At 45.3% G+C, this 17,450-nt stretch overlaps 1 protein-coding gene across 1 annotated transcript in view; it reads right to left on the minus strand.

The window, feature by feature from the left end:
- Positions 1 to 388: 388 nt before the first annotated feature.
- Positions 389 to 17,450, minus strand: part of LOC133665252 (titin-like) — a 215,424-nt gene continuing 198,362 nt past the window's right edge. Inside the window, 19 exon segments of the mRNA XM_062070499.1 lie at positions 389 to 1,565; positions 1,655 to 1,662; positions 1,717 to 1,903; positions 2,001 to 2,154; positions 2,223 to 7,441; positions 7,520 to 8,122; positions 8,496 to 8,801; positions 8,897 to 9,472; positions 9,571 to 9,870; positions 10,048 to 10,350; positions 10,435 to 11,019; positions 11,109 to 11,411; positions 13,666 to 13,968; positions 14,042 to 14,341; positions 14,518 to 14,805; positions 14,909 to 15,502; positions 15,602 to 15,883; positions 16,029 to 16,331; positions 17,069 to 17,374. Of these exon segments, the coding sequence (XP_061926483.1) occupies positions 1,282 to 1,565; positions 1,655 to 1,662; positions 1,717 to 1,903; positions 2,001 to 2,154; positions 2,223 to 7,441; positions 7,520 to 8,122; positions 8,496 to 8,801; positions 8,897 to 9,472; positions 9,571 to 9,870; positions 10,048 to 10,350; positions 10,435 to 11,019; positions 11,109 to 11,411; positions 13,666 to 13,968; positions 14,042 to 14,341; positions 14,518 to 14,805; positions 14,909 to 15,502; positions 15,602 to 15,883; positions 16,029 to 16,331; positions 17,069 to 17,374 (11,204 nt within the window). The 3' untranslated portion in view covers positions 389 to 1,281.

The raw sequence follows: 17,450 nt of genomic DNA on the forward strand, positions 1-17,450 counted from the left end.
TCATGACCATAGGTGAGGATGGGAACGTAGATCGACCAGTAAATTGAGAGCTTTGCCTTCCGGCTCAGCTCCTTCTTCACCACAACGGATCGATACAGCGTCCGCATTACTGAAGACGCCGCACCGATCCACCTGTCGATCTCACCATCCACTCTTCCCTCACTCATGAACAAGACTCCCAGGTACTTGAACTCCTCCACTTGGGGCAAGATCTTCTCCCCAACCCGGATATGGCACTCCACCCTTTTACGGGCGAGAACCATGGACTAGGACTTGGAGGTGCTGATTCCCATCCCAGTCGCTTCACACTCGGCTGCATGAAGTATAACCCATGATTTAGACGGGACGTCCCCAAGCAGATGACTGAGAAAAAACTTCAAAGATGTGGTGCTGAAATCATGCTTTATTAAAACAAAAAACTCAAGGAGGATGAATGAAAAAAACAATCATGCCACAGATAGTCACTGTGGCATAGAAGTCAACAACGGACATAGTGAACCCACTAGAAGCTACAAACACACACAAACACGCTAATAGGCAATCCTCCGAGAGATGGCGCCGCTTCTGCATAGCAGAGTCAACTCAAACTTTCTCTATTTTTCCGGCCAGGAGATGTTAACGTACAGAAAGCCAAAGAGACCCTTCTGTGCCAGAAGCAGCGCACGTGGATCAAAGGTGAGAGCGCAGGCCACACGCACTCTCACCGGGTCATCAAACAAAGTGTTGGTACGACTTAGTCAGTTGGAGCACAAGGCCACGTCGTGCTGCTTGTGTGAGGGTGACACAAACAGCAGTCGGAGCCTTAACGCTCGCAGGAAATCGTAACGGCGATGCGTGTCGAAAACAAGTTTGCTTTCCGTGTTGAGTAAACGTCAGCAGGGAGAAGCTCTACCTGCTGAGGCAATCTTAGACGTCAACGTAGCGTTGAGGCACAAGGTTTAGTTTCTCCGTTTAACAGGGTATTCGTTCCGTGCAGAACTTTCTCCTGTAGAACCGTATTTGCTTTGCTTCTTTAACTTTATATTATTGTCATAAATAACAATGCATACATTTCTCATAACCGTGAAACCCGGCTATATACATTATGTACATGTCACTGCAAAAGTGTCATCACATCTTATAACAAGTTGAGATTTGAATTTGGCATCAATGAACGTCATGTTTGGTACAAAAATAGTTCATATTTACAAGAAGAAAAATCGGTCAATTGTTTGATTCACTCAACCAACAAAATTAGCAATGAGGGAAAACAAGGGCAAGGGTGTAACTACATTTTTTTTTTTACATTGAACGGGTGTGAACGTTGACAGTTGCCGTGTCAGAATGGAGTTCGTGGGAAAGGTGCAGGGTGTTTGCACCGGCATCGTTCTCCTTCACCGCAGCAGTGGAATTGTCAGCTGTGTTGTCCACGTGGTCAGGCTCGCCGCTGTTGGTAAGGGTCCGACCCGAGTGAAGCCACGGCACGGATGGGGCTGGATCTCTAAACAAGGCCCATGGTACTGTCAGCGATTTTCCAACCTCAATGTAATTTTTTTCTGGGAGAGCTGTTATCTTCGATGGGGCGCCTGTAAAAAAAAAACAGTATAAAGATACCCGTTAAATCACAACTGTGTCCTTATGTCAGCAGCTTCCATCGTGACCGAGGGGCAAAGACAAGAAGAGCTGATGTGCTCGGATTTCATCCACCTCACCTATTTGTTGAACCCTTGTTGTCACAAGGGTTCCATATGCGATTGAGCAGACATGTGCATCATTTGACTGCTAGTCTCAGACACGCTCTCAGTGGAGGAGCTGTAAGTGACGGTTTGCATAGTAGCTGCCTTCATGTGAACGGAAGAACTCGAGAAAACGTCCGCCCGTTGTTCAGCGCTTGTGATTTCTTGTGTTTCTTCATCAACACCAGCTGCAAAAATGCCATTCACAAGTATACTTGATTTCTGAAATCTGGCTTCAACTAAATTCAAGTGCATGTTTTTATTGATAAAGCACAAAATACTTACTAATGATGTGAAGAGAGGATGTGGCCGAACACTGACCAAGGTTGTTGTGGGCTTTTATGGTGTATTTGCCACTGTCTGCAAGTGTGGTTTTACATATTTCCAGAGTGTACACGCTGTTGGCGCAACTCAGTCTCATGTTGGACGTGGTGGAAAGCTGCAAGAGAAAACATTGAGTGAATGTCACATTCAAACCAGTTCACAGCGACAGAAAGAAGTACTTACAGTCAAATTGTCTTTAAACCACTCCACATCTGGGAAAGGCTCACCTGCAATCTCACAGGTAAATTTGACAGTTTGTCCTTCAATTACATTTTGGGATCGAGGTTGCAACAGGAAGTGCGGTGGCGAGCCACAACTGAGCTGTTCCAAGTCTACAGAAGAAGCTGACTTCTTCGCAACAGTTGGTGACATCACCCTCTTTGGTGATTTGATTGGACTGCTAACGTCCCTGACAGATGGAGGCGGTGATTTGATTGGACTGCTAACTTCTCTGACGGATGGAGGCGGTGATTTGATTGGACTGCTAACTTCTCTGACAGATGGAGGCGGTGATTTGATTGGACTGCTAACTTCCCTGACGGATGGAGGCGGAGATTTTGCGGTAGGGGACTTTGATGAGACTGGTGACTTGACTCGCAGAGGGGACTTGATCGGCTCGGGGGACTTGATTCTTTTTGGCGTTTTCACAGGTTCAGGGGACTTGGCTTTTGGGGAGGTGACTCTAGGAGCAGCAACTACTTTCTGCTTGGGCTCAGTCTTACGGATGGTCAGAGTAAAATGGGCTTCTTGTTTACCGCCAGCATTTTCCACAATTAGAGTGTAGTTTCCTTCATCGGATGCTTGCACAGCAGAAATCTCCAAAGAGGAGCTGGTCTCTGTAGACTCAATATGATGACGGGTCGATGAAGCCAGAGGTGCTCCCTCCTGAAGCCACAATATTAAAGGAGCTGGATCACCATCCACACCGCACGAGAATCTGGCAAGTTCTCCTTCCTCAACGGTCAAAGATTGTGGTTTGGTCAGGATCTTTGCTTGAACAATATGCTTTGTCTTTTCCTTCGCGACAACAGTGACGGTTTTTGTCAGTGTTTCAGTCACGGTTTCCTTCACTGCTGCTGACGAGATGTGATATATCTCTGTTTCAGTCATGTCTGAAAAATGAGAGGATGGAGGTTCCTCGTCCTGGTGAAAAGAAGACGAGGCAGCGTATTCCGCTGCTGCGATGTCTAACGTAGCACTGTCTGAAATCTCTCCTTTGATGTTTTTGCAGACAACAGAGTATGCTCCTGCATCTTCAGTCACACAGTTGTTGATCTGAAGCGTAAGGAGGCCACTGATGTTGGTCATGTGGTATTTGCTGCCCGGGTAAATCTCTTTACCATTGTGGAACCATTTGACTTTGGACTCAGGTTTGGCCTGGACATTCAGAGTAAATCTTGTGTTGGAACCATAAGCAACACGATGAGATCGCATGCGGATCGTAATTCGTGGGATGTGGTCGAGGCTAAAAGGTGCCTGCTTCATGTCCTCCGATTTCCTCTCCACAGATCTTCGCTCTGATCTTAGAGTCTGCTTCCTCTCCTCATACCTGGACAGATAATCGACTTTGGGCAAAGCGGTCTCTGTCTTGACAACCTTTCCTGGAGGAGGGTCTGTACTCTCTGGTTCAGGCATCGGGAGCCTCACGATGGGTTTTGGAATATATTCAGAAGCATAAGCTGTCAGATGCTCTGATTCAATGCCCTCTGAGACTTTTGCAACTGTGGAAAATGTTTCTCTTTTCAAACTTCGAGTCTTCTCCTCAATCTCCATGCGTTTGATTTCACTCTTGTAGGAGGAGATTCTCTGAGTGGTTGTGTGTGGTCGCAGCAACTCCTGATCTTCTCTCTCTTCATACATTCTTTGCTTCTCTCTGGGGGGTTTATATGTGGCTTTCATGTGACGCTGTTGAAGGTCAACAAAACTTGAGCCGGCTTCATACTTGGATGGTATTTTGTATGAATCATATCTTTGAAGAGCTTCTGGCTCATCATCATCACTGTAGACTCTTCTGGGTGATGAGGGGCGAAGTGCTGATAGCTCAAAGCGAACAGGGCTGAGACTTGGCGGAGAAGCAGAGTAACCAAGCTCCAATTCTTCCTCCAGGCGCAGCCTCTCTTCTTCAGTTCTCTTCATTGACAAATACTCATTGACCGGCAGCAGCAGTTCCTCATCTGAAAAGTCACCCAATGACCGCCTCCTAATCCTGCGGTAGACCCCAATTTCTGGGGAAGTAGCGCGGTACCTGGCTGGCCTCACCGTCTCCAAATCATCTTGAGTCATGGACGGGATATTCCACTTGAGCTTGTACTGGTCTTTGATTCTGATAGGTACCTCATAGAACTGCTCCCACCTGGAGAGACAAATACGTTTCATCCTCTTCTGTTTAATTTTCTCCATGGGCTCTGGGAATTCATACTGATCCCTGAGCGTCTTGTACCACTTCATGTCTGAGAGCGGTTTGAAGTGTTTAATTTCCATGTCTTCTTCAAGCACAGCCTGGTTCATGACCCGAGGAGTGGGCACAAGGTATGGCATACGCAGTCTCTTCTCATCTGCCCGCTTTTTCCTCTCTTCTTGTTCTTTCTGTATGACAGCCGCAGACTTTTCACTCGTCTTAGTTGTAACCGCAGGTTTAAACATGGTGGCTGCCTCCCTGACAGCCTGGATTGCTGCAGGTGGTAATGGCATGACAACTGTGTCTGACAAAATCTGATACAGCCTCACCTTTTTGTCTAATTCTTCATTTTGAGATACAGTTTTCTTATCCTTTTGGCTGCTCTCGTAATCTTTCTTTACATGAGTGACACGTTCCACTTTGAGTGTTGCCTGGCAGCTGGCCGACCCAGCAGAGTTTGTGGCAGTCACTCTGTACACACCAGAGTCTTCCGGCAATGTGTCTCTCACATGAAGTAAGTAATAATCCAAGCCTTCGTGTACAAGTTCAATAGATGGCCCAAAGGCTATGGGCGTACCATCTTTTTCCCACTTCAGTATAGGATGGCCTGAAACTCTGATTTCAAAGCGAACGTTCTGGCCCTCCCTGCAGTCGACGTTGGCAAGAAGGCGTTTGAACATTGGCCTCAGGGTGAGGTCTGCCGGTTTTGGTCGAGGAATCACAGTAAGCCGAGCCTTGCAGCTGTCATCGCCATACCTGTTGCGAGCCACAACGCTATATTCGGCATCGTCCTCAACTTCAGCGCTGTGAATGATCATCTGGTACAGGCCTTTATCAGTGATGAATGTATATTTTTTGTCATCCTGTCCAGGGATAAGCTTTTGTCCAGATTTGTGCCAGGTGACACGTGGCTCAGGGTGAACCGTGATGGTGACACCAAAGCGTACTTTTTCTCCAATGTATGCTGTATGGTTAACCAAAGGGAAGGTGAATTCTGGTGGCTTCTGAAGCATTCTAGCAGTGTCAATTCTACGCTTTGTCCTCTTGACCACACGTGTAGTGAAGTAGTCACGGTAGGACCTGACACCATTGACGAACAACTCTGCATAAGCACTGTCCTCGCCATACTCGTTGACAATCTTACATCTATATGTGCCATCATCGGATTTTGTGACTTTAGTGATTGTGATCACAGCTAGGCCATCCTCGTAATCAATTTCGTACTTGTCGCAAGATTCCAGTTGCCTGACACCACAATACCAGGTCACTTCAGTGGTGCTGTCATAGTTGTCAATGTTGCAAATAAACTTCACCCTATCACCCTCGCTGGCCACTGAGTGGCCAATCTGACCACCATGTGGTCCGTGTTCAAACTGAGCAATCTTCACCTTGGCAATGAACACACCACGCTGGGACCTGATTGAGCCACCGCTGGCCATGCGAGCTGCAGACACCACAGTGTTCCATTCCTTCTTCCACATTGTCTGGTAATATCTCTTGTGTCTGCCAGTCTGGATAGTTCTAGTGCTCAGCTCATCTTCGGGCTTGGACAGCCATGGATGCACCAGAGCCTCAGCAGCAGTCATGCGATGTTTACGTTCCTTTGTCATCAAGCGATCTGTGAAGTCTAATGCTTCAACGCTGACCTGCTTGAAGGACTCATCATCATAGCCATATGCTGCGTTTGAAATGTTGTCGATCATCTGCTGATTGGTTTCAGCTGAGAATGGGTTGAGTCCACTGAGGAGCACGTAAGTGAGGACGCCTACCGACCACATGTCAGTCACAGTGCTAATCAAGTCACATTGGTGGATCTCAGGTGCAGCATATTCTGCAGTGCTATACTGTATCTTAATTTGGTCTCCAGGCGTCAAGTGTCTGGACTGTCCCAACTCAATGATTTTTACATTTGAGCCAGTTCTTGTTGAGTACACAATATTCTCAGGCCTGATATCAAAATGTCCATAGCTCTGATTATGCAAGAACTCAAGAGCTGAGCAGATCTGCCGAATGTAATTGACAATTTCTCGCTCATTAAGCTCAAACTCTGCTGTGCTGAGACGCTCAAATATGTCGACGCCTGAGATAAAGTCATATATCATCACCAGCTCCTCTTGGCTGTCAAAGGACTCGTGTAGGAGAAGGAAGTTTGTGTGTTTAACCAGGTTTAAGGTGGCAATTTCCTTCTTGACAATTGTCTGATCTGCACCTCTCACTTTGACAAATTTAGCCATGTAGGTCTTTTCAGAGCTGATGTGTACACAGCGGTGGACAATGCTAAATTGACCTCTTCCCAGTTCTTCTGCAATAGCATATTTTTTATGCATATTCTTTGCATCTGAGTGTGGGGATTTTCCTTTTGGTACATGTCCTGCATCATCAACCTCTCTGTCATAGAGAAGAATTCTGGACTTGTCCTCTTTTGTCATGACAGGTCCACTGGTTTCAGATGGGGCACTTTGTCCAAACTTGCTCTCAGCAATGACTCTAAACTGATAGCTGGTTCCTCCGAAAAGATTGATAACAGTGTAGCGGCAGTCACGAGACTGAGCAACACGTTCCCACCTCTCGGAAGTGGTAGAACCTTTTTCAATAATGTAACTGATAACTCTGCTGCCACCATCATTAGCTGGAGCCACCCAGTTAAGGCTGACGGAGTCTCGAGAGACATCGCTGGCTTTAACACCCCGTGGAGGATCAGGCACATCAGCCACATCCAGCTCAACTGTCTGCTGATCAATGCCAAATCTGTTTTTAGCACACACAATGTAGAAGCCAGCATCCTTCTTCTCCACCCCGTTGGGGAACACCAAAGAAGTGAACGATCTTGTGACGATAACCTGGTAGTGGCCATTGCTGTCAATAAGATCTTGTCCCTTCTGCCATGTGATGACAGGATCTGGTTTTCCACCAAAAGGAATCTTAATATTGACCATTTCTCCACGCAGGGCAGGAATCGCTTCTTTGTCTTTCAGGTTCTTGGGAAGATTGATCTTTGCAGGAACTGTTAACACAGAAAAAGTTTGTTAAGAGAACAGCAGTTTAGGATAATATGTATTGTATTTGTATAAGAAATTCTCACTTTCAACATCTAGAGAGATGGTAGCACAGATTGAACCTCCTTGGTTAGTGGCCCTGATCTGGTACACAGTGGAGTCTTCTTCATCTGCCTCAGCGATCACCAGTTGGTGGTAACCTCCCTTGAATTCTTGAATTTTTATCTTTTTTCCATCCGAATGGATCTCCTTTCCTCGTCTGAACCATTTAATCACAGGTTTCGGCTGCCCTGTGATCTTGCAGACAAGTGTAGCATTGCTCTTGTGTTTGACACTCATGTTCCTCAGCTCTTCCTTGAAAGCAGGAGCCCGAACATCAACAGCTGTGGCTGGAACAATAGAATCACTTTCCTCACTGTAGTCGCTTTGTCCCCCAAGGTTCTCACATTTAACCCGGAAGACATATTCTATACCCTCGGACAAACGTTTGACAGAGAAGACCGTCTGTTTGATCTCATCTGTTGTCACGGGTGTCCATTCGCCCCATTCCCTCTTATCCTTTTGCTTTTTCTCAAGGCAATAACTCTTGATTTTGGAGCCACCATCACTGAGTGGAGGCTTCCAGGAAACAACACAGGAGTCTTTGGTGATTCCAGAAACAGCTAGTTCCTGGGGTGGTGATGGTTTCTCTGTGGAGGATAACAAAACATGTCATGAAATTAGGATATTTCCGGTGTCTATAGATGTTCTCATTCTCCCAGGTCATTGGTTTCTTAGGGCAATCAATCGATCGCTGGACTCTTTAGTTTGTCTTAGAAGGTGTTTTGCCTCTTATCCCAGCAGGCTTCATGAGTTCATACAGACTCATAGATTGGTCAAAACTAGTAGTAGCATCTAGTCAGACTAGAGCTGTTAAGAGTTTGTGTTAGAAACACCTTATAAGACACACTGAACAGTCCGGTTGCAATCATTTAAATGCCCTGAGGATATTGCCAGCGATTACATTGTATTGAGTTTTTTTTGTTACACATGTTCTCAGGAAAAGTAGTTGCCTAAACATACCAAGTTGACTCTTGATGAGGATAGGTGAGGTAAGCTCAAGTGGTTCGCTGTTGCCATAGCGGTTCTGGGCATACACACGGAAGTAGTAACCGGCACTGTCGGTGAGGTTGGGAACACGGCAGGATGTGCCATTGATGGATGATGACACCAGTTCCCACTCGTTCCCTTCACTGTCCTCTCGCTTCTCCACAATGTAGTTGGTAATCATACAGCCTCCGTCGTCCTTGGGTGGCTTCCAGCTGATGATGACAGAGTTCTTCAGGAGAGCCTCCAAAACAATGGGACCCTGAGGCATGTCTGGTTTGTCTGGAAACAAATGAATGATGTTTTTAGTAATCAAACATATTTTTACAAATATACATGTGAAATCACTGAGGTGTGCTGACATAAACCAAACATACCATAGATTTCAACATTAAATGCAGTGTCCGCCCTGCCAAAGTGATTGTGCAGTCTAATCCTGTATTTGCCTCCATGGATTCTACGCTGCACATTCTTTATAATGAGATGAGTATAATGCTCGGTGGTCTCTATACTGATGTCCTCAGCGTTCTCCAGGGTCTTTGCTTCGTGGAGCCACATGATCTTTGGCTCAGGACGTCCAATGTATACTGCGTGGATGCGCAGAGTTGTTCCCAGGCCAGCATAATATGTGCTCTTCAACGGGTAGTCGGAGTGGAACGATGGAGCTGCTTCCAATACAAGAGTACCTTTGGTCTCTATGTCTCCGGCATCATTGGTAGCCTTACAGGTATACTCGCCCTCATCCTCTTGTTGGTCAGTCATAATGGATAGGGAGTGGTTACGCCCATCAGAGCTTATTTCATATTTACGGGACTCGACAATCTCTTTGCCTGCGTGATACCACTTGATGTCAGGAACAGGCCTGCCGATAATTTGGCACTTCATGACAGCAGACTGTCCAAGCTTGGCTGTTACTTCATCCATTTCCTTTCTCAGGCTTGGTTTTGTTTCAACTGTAAGTACAAAGCAATATAACAAACGCTCAAAACACTCGGATTACTTTACGTACCAATTTAATAATACTTGCAACTTTCACTATAAATATACTCACCACTTAGTTTAGTCTTTATACAAGTGGCAGTTCGGCAAGGTCTGCTCATTCCAGTCTCGTTCTCAGCAAATACTCTGAACTCATATTCGGTAGCTTCAGCCAGTCCACGCATGGTGAACTCTCTCTCTTTCAGCCTCTGCTTGTTGCATTTCATCCAGGTGCTCTCAGTGGACTTCCTGTACTCCACCCAATAGCCCAGGACTTCCTTTCCACCATCACACTCTGGGGCTTGCCAGCGAATAGTGATCAAGTTATTAGTCACACTTGCCGTATCAATTTCGCCTGGCTGGCTGGGCTTATCTGGAGAATTAAAAAATAGCAAAACAAATGTCAGTTGTTTTGTTTTGCCACCACCATAACATACTGACTCAAAATATAAATGCAGGTTTTTGTTTGAAAGCCAGCAAATGAATGGTTAATATTTCAATCTGTCCTCTTGACTTCCTTCAATTAATTACAAAGACTAAAATAGCTCACCAAATGGATCCTTGCACATCACTGGGTCTGACACAGTTCCAGCCTCACTCTCGCCAATGTCATTGACAGCAACAACACGGAAATGATACTCCGTATCAGCCGTGAGTCCAGACAGAGTAAACATGGTGGAGGAAATCTTAGTGTGGTGGCGGCTCCATTGTTCTGCGGACGATTGTTTGTACTCAACAAAGTAGCCTGTGATGGAAGAACCCCCGTCGTCCTTTGGTCTGGACCATGCCAATGCGACAGAGTTCTTGGTAACATCCATGATCTCTGGTGGCATGCTTGAAGGCTCTGGTGGACCTGTTGTGTGATTGACACTTTCTTAAAACACCAGCCTCTAAATGACTTCATTGTAGTTCAGGATGGAACAACACAAATACTTACAAAGCATAGTCTTGGGCACCAGTGGGTGCTCTGATTTCAGAGATGGGCCGATACCAAAAGAGTTCTCTGCAGTAACCTTAAAGTGGTATTCTGTTCCTTCCTTTAGGCTCTTTACTGTCAAGTGGTTATCAGTCACTCTGCTGTCCACGGTAAACCATGCATTTCTGGTAACTTCTCTTCTTTCAACAATGTAACCAAGGATTTCTGTACCGCCGTTGTCAGTGGGAACGTTCCAGGAGACCTTAGCAGAGTTGGCCTGGACTTCCTCAAACATTAATGGTCCGGTTGGAGCACTTGGACGGCCGATGACATTCACCTTAATTTGGGCCTTTTTCTTGCCAACTTTGTTTTCGAGAAGGAGCTCATACAGACCAGAGTCACTTCTCTCTGCTCCTTTGATCACTAATTCACTGGTATCTTCAGTGAAGGCAACCATTGCGTTGGTTGACAGTGACTCACTGTCCTTTGACCACGAACAAGTTGGGTGAGGTTTACCCTTGATGGGGACAGAGAGTCGGACCACGCCACCATGACGAACCACATACACGTCTTTGTATTTTAGCTCAAGTTCATAATCTGGAGATTCTGTAGACAAGTGTAAAAATGCAAAATTAAATTCCATTTTACTTCCATGACAAAGTTAATTCTGTGTTTTTTTTCTAGTGTGTCCTTACCAAACATCTCTGTGATGGTGACAGTTTGAGGCACTTCAGCAGGCTCGCCAGAGCCACCAACATTGCAGGCCATAACTCGGAATTTGAACTCCTCTCCTTGTGGCATGTTGGTCAATGTGTACTCACAGATCAGGGAGGGTGTGGTGTTACACTTGAGCCAAGCCATAGTGCCCACCTTCTGCATCTCAATTAGGTACCCGTCTACCCTGGCATCTCCCTCATCATCAGGGGGACTCCAAGCCAGTGACACAGTCGACTTAGTGGTTTCAGTAATCCGTGGGTTCTGAGGGCAACCAGGTGGATCTGACATGGAGAGAAATGTAAAGTGATTAAGTTCAAACATTTCCGCAATTAGGGTCAATGCTTGATATAAACGGGTGATGGTGTATCCTGCAGCCACACCACTGATGAGAAGTACTGATTCATACAAGTAGTCCGGAATATATGTTGTGTTTAGTAGGTTTACTTTAGTAAGCACGTTTTAATTGCGTTCAGTACAATAATGCAAAATAAAGAGCAAACTTACTAAAAAACCGAATCAAAACCCTTGCACGAAAACAAAGATGTGTACCGCTACTATGAGTTACCTAAATTTGCACCTCCAATAGTTGTACAATAATCAATTAAATGTCAAAGATGTTTTATTAATAATCAATTACAGACACGAGCACCTTCTGGGGAAAAAAGAGGAAAAAATGTATATCGGTACGAAGTGCTGCCACACAAGCCCCGACGTAAAATGTTGAAAATCAAGACTACATTTCCTGCAATTGCGTGCATTTCTACACTATACTTTACTTTTTGATTCATTCTGATCCAACAACCTCTTTTGGTTGTCTTTTTTAAACTTACATGTAGCACATACAGTAATGTACAACATAGTTTTTAGGTTTAATTTACTAACATTATTATCATTGAAAATGTCATGCAAAATTATATAACATGCATGCAAAGAACTCCGAAAACGTTTCCCATTTGGCAACTCTATTCTATAGCCACTCGCCCTCGGGTAATATATTTCCGGTGTTGTAACCTCTGTTTATGTCCGCTACGTCAAAAATATGCCTCCTTGCTGGCTACTAAAAATACCCTAGAACTAGAACTGGTTCAGTACTAACAGTGTTCGAATTATAATCATCCAAATATGATTAGCAGCAAAGTAGAAAGCCGTCAACGTTGTGGCTCGAAGGGCAAACGTAGACGACAACAAGCTAGCTAGCTCGATGATGCAAACTATGCTAACTAGCGAGCTTGATTCAGCGCCCCTGATCGTCTCCCTGTCCCGCTATTCAGTGCGACGTTTAGGCAAGAGGAACATCGATTACCTGCGGCTGAGGCGAGCGTTCAACAAATGTTGTTTCGATCCTATTTTGTTGATATTGTAGTGGGTCACCAACATAACTTTTGTTATTGTCAGAGAGTTCCGGTCGGACACGTTTTCACGGGACACATTTTCAGTGTTGTGTGTTGTTGGGATGTATAGATACTGCTCGATTGCTGGTAAGCATACTTGCCAACCCTCCCGATTTTCCCGGGAGACTCCCGAATTTCAGTGCCCCTCCCGAAAATCTCCCGGGGCAACCATTCTCCCGAATTTCTCCCGATTTCCACCTGGACAACAATATTGGGGGCGTGCCTTAAAGACACTGCCTTTAGCGTCCTCTCTCACCTGAAACCTTCACCCCTTAACAGTCGCATGCTGTCCAGGCGTCCGCTTTTCCTCCATGTAAACAGCGTACCGGTCCAGTCACATAATAATGTAGCGTTGGACGGGTTTAACAATGGTCTTTACTCGAAGATGTCAAAATATACTGACACGTCGAATGATCTTTTAACTGGTTTAATGATAACGCAAGGCATACTTGGTCAACAGCCATACAGGTCGCCCTGAGGGTGGCCGTATAAACAACTTTAACACTGTTACAAATATGTGCCACACTGTGAACCCACACCAAACAAGAATGATAAAACACATTTCGGGAGAACATCCGCACCGTGACACAACATAAACACAACAGAACAAATACCCACAATCCCTTGCAGCACTAACTGTTCCGAGACGCTACAATAACATCTACGGCTTTTGGAGCTCAGTGCACAACTGCACACACGACAAGAAGGAGACGAGGCAGAAGAACAAAGAAGAGACATGGCGACGACGAGTAAGAAGAAGAAATACGCTTGCAAGTTCCACAATGATGGGAAAAAATAATTTCATTTCATCCAGAAAAGTTTAAGGGAAGGGGTATGCTGCCTGCACCTCTACCCCGCAACCACGCCCCCAAAACCCCCCCCCCCCCCCCCCCATCTCTCGAATTCGGAGGTCTCAAGGTTGGCAAGAATGCTGATAAGAAAACAAAGTCTGAATGTCATTAAAACAGTTAGCTCCATCTTTTGACACTCCTCCTTCCACTCTGGTCCTTACATGCTACAATATATACTGTTTTTTGTATTTCAGCGTGGAAAGTTTGTGAACCACTGAATGAAATCATTGTTTAAACTTGACATAGGTAAAAAGCAAGCCAGGTACCAATCTTAATATGTGTATGTCTCTCACCAATGGGATCTGATGCCACAGCTGGTTTCGAAGGCAGACTTGGTTTGCTCATTCCACGGGCATTGATGGCGAGGATTCTATGCTCGTACTCCAGACCTTCAATCAGCTCTGTTGACCGGTATCTAGTCATGGTGATGGGGTTCTTGTTGGCACGGACCCATCTGTCAGACCTGACTTCTTTGCGCTCAATGATGTAACCAGAAACCTCAAGCCCACCATCCTCTTCTGGTGGGTTCCAGGCTACTGTCATGCCATCACGTGAAATATCAAAAATGGTCGGTCGGCCTGGAGGTCCAGACACATCTGTAAAAGATGAAGAATATGTCAGCATTCTGTCAGGAATGACAGCAGATTTTTATGGGCATGGAAAAGTTACTTCTCAAGCTTCTGCAGGTGACAATCTCGGATTGCAAAAATTCTCCGGTGCCGTAGCGATTCACAGCAGCCGCACGGAAGACATACTCGTCTCCCTCAATCAGGTTCTCAAATTTGAAGGTGGGTCGACTGACATGGTCACAGACCGGCACCCAGCCTGGTCTGTGGGCATCTCGTTGCTCCACTACAAAGCCACTAATGGGAGCTCCACCATCCCTAGCCGGAGGATCCCAGCTGCAGATGACTGAGGTTGCATCGATCTCATCAAATCGGATTGGTCCATTAGGCTCATCAGGTTTGGCTAACAGAAAATGAGAGTGTGTTAATATTACAAACCATAAAACCCTGTTAGCTACTTTTGCTGTATGAAATATAACTGATTTCAAGTCTCATTGCATCAATTACTTATAAATTAATAGTAAATATGACTAGATAATAATGATAAAAAGTAATCTACAACTCAAGGTGTTTGCTTACAGAGAACGACGACCTTGATGACCTCAGCGATTACACCGACCGTGTTCTTCACCTCCAGGGTATAATTGCCAGTGTCGTCAATGGTCGTGTCTGACACGGTCAGCTTGGAAACTTTGCCAGTGCTCTGGATCTTGACACGGTCAGTGATTTTTAATCTGTTGTCACCAAAGTACCACAAGCAGGTAGGGGGAGGCCTGCCTATTAGTGGCAGTTCCAGTTCCAGGGTCCTACCGGCCAAAACATTAACAGCTTTTTGGGGAAGCCTGGAGAAATCCACTGCAGGCATCACTGTAGGAACAAAATCTAATAATTACTAATGGCTGAAAAAGAACAACTGTGGCATTAAATATTATTGGTCTTCATTGACTAAATGTTATGACTTTCCCATTACCTCTTTGTTCTTGCACGGTTACAGGTGCAACAAGCTCCTTTGCTTCACTGGCACCACGACTGTTGATTGCTTTGACTCTGAAAAAGTACTGTTCTTTCTCATTTAGCTTTTCAATAGTGTGCTCAAAGTCGGTTAACTTCAGGGAGGCCACCTTCATCCATTTGTCAGTACCAAATTTGCAGGCCTCTATCAAGTAGCCGATCAGTCTGCTACCTCCGTCATGCTCAGGCTTATCCCAGCTCAACGAGACTGTGCTCTTGGTGATGTCAATCACCTGCAGGTTGCGTGGTGGCAGAGGTACCTCGCAAACCAGGATGACATCCGGTGTTTCGCGGGATTCCCCCATACCATAAATGTTTTCAGGAAGAACTCTGAAGTAGTATAGCATGCCCTCCATCAGGCCATCAATCTTGTAGGATGTCTTACTGCACTTGGAAGTGACAGTTTTGTAGGCTCTCATGGAGGCTTCACGTCTCTCAATAATATAATTGTTGACAGGAGCACCACCGTCCACGATTGGAGCATCCCAAGAGATGGTGGCTGATTCTTTGGTCAGTTCCTTTATCTTGATGGGTCCTGTTGGTCCTGGTGTGTCTGGGATATTAAAAAAAATCATGAGGTTATTTGGTATTGCCGTAATCCCGATGAGTTCAAAGATAGTATTTGAAACTAAAGGCACGGTCGTTCCCTTACCATAAACTTTGACCAGAATATGGACTTCTTGTTTTCCAGCACAATTCTCGGCCACCAGTGTGTATTTTCCAGCATCATAGCGATGGACCTTATCGATAATGAGAGTAGTTGACTTGTGAGTGACCTCTATAAAGCCCCGGTTGTTGAGGTCAACTCCTGGTTTGCTCCAAGTGATTGTCGGAGCAGGACGACCACTAATATTCACAAACAGGCGCAGAGAACCACCAGCACGCAGGCATATGGTCTTCTTCAGGTCATCATGGAGCTCAAAGTCCGGTATTTCTATTGAGTAAAGGTAATGATGAAATCGATTGTTGAGCCACACCACATTATGTCACTAGCATGTAGAGTTACGAGGTTCACAATCCAGTCTTTTTCTTAACAGTAGAGAAAATGACATTTTTGGTTTGTTTAATGGATAACTTACCAATTCTCTCCACAGGTTCAGTTTCAGCACATGGCTCACTGAAGTCTCCAGTGCCATTGAAGTTGATACCGGCCACTCTAAATTGGTACTTATTGCCTGAGCAAAGTCCAGTCACCACACATTCTGCAGCACGCAGTGTCTTCTCGTGGGCCTTCTTCCACTCCTCTGTTCCAGCTTCCTGCATTTCCAGTAAATAGCCAATCACATCAGCTCCACCATCTTCCACAGGGCGAGACCAGGCCAGGCTAATGCTGTCAGCATGGGTGTCAGTGATGCGAGGAACAGAGGGTGGTGCGGGGGTGCCTAAGATGGGAGAGTCAGATTCAAAATTAATTTTTATTGTCCCACAGGCAATGTTTACAACACCGGATTCTAACAACACGGCTAGTGGTTATAGCCGCGACTGTCAAGTTGATCAACTTTTTTGCAGAGCAACGTACATCCGTGGTTTAAGCACATCCAATCCCAGTTCGAATTTAAGAGGAATTACCCAGGATGCGAGAATGTATTTCAATGTAGTGACTAGGTTGTAGTGGCCAGGCAACAGCATAGCAATGACGCTTGGATTATCCTCCTGGCTACCAGTGAGTACTGTAATCTATAATAGACACAACTCTACTATATTGGATGTAAGAAAGACTATATATATGTCATTCTAAGAGGGCTCTAATATTGAATAATTTACAAGACCGCAAACACTTTATGCTTTAACTGTGAGAATATTTGATTAATGAATAATAATTCTACTTTGCAGAAATGTGTTTACCACAGTTAGGCCTGGAACCAATTGGCCGCGATAAACGAGGGACGACCGTAGCTCTTAAAACTGCTCTTAAAAGAAATGCTACTGGGATTTATTTTTCTCAGTAGAGAGTTTGGTGTAGGAATAAAATCGTTTTTAAATCTTTGTAGATTACAGGCCTCGGTGGTCAAGATTGATTAGACGTGAATGTGGTCTGTGACCAACTATTGTTTTCTTATCCATTTACAATTTGTTGCAAAACATTTTTGCTATTTGGACCAAAGCAAACTGGACTTACCTGTGGGGACTCTGCAGACCACATACAGTGACACCTCACTGGGTTCACTCTCTCCAGCCTTATTGATTGCCACTACCCTGAACTGGTAAATGTTGCCTTCCGTCAATCCAGACACCTTCAACGTTGTGTCAAGGTGTGCTCCAGTCCTGTTCACCTTCACCCAGCGGGCACTCTTCTTCTCCCGCCTCTCGACAAGATAGTGGATCAACGGACTGCCGCCATCACTCTCAGGCTTTAGCCACTCAATGGTTGCAAAGTCTTTTCCGGACGTTAGGATCTCAGGCGCACCCGGTGGAGTTGGAACAGCTGTAGAACGACATCCATTTGACTATTTGAATCCACAAAGGTCACACACAAAAGCTAGGTGCTGTATGAGGTTATT

Source organism: Entelurus aequoreus, linkage group LG14 (assembly GCF_033978785.1).
Source record: "Entelurus aequoreus isolate RoL-2023_Sb linkage group LG14, RoL_Eaeq_v1.1, whole genome shotgun sequence".
Classification (NCBI taxonomy): domain Eukaryota; kingdom Metazoa; phylum Chordata; class Actinopteri; order Syngnathiformes; family Syngnathidae; genus Entelurus; species Entelurus aequoreus.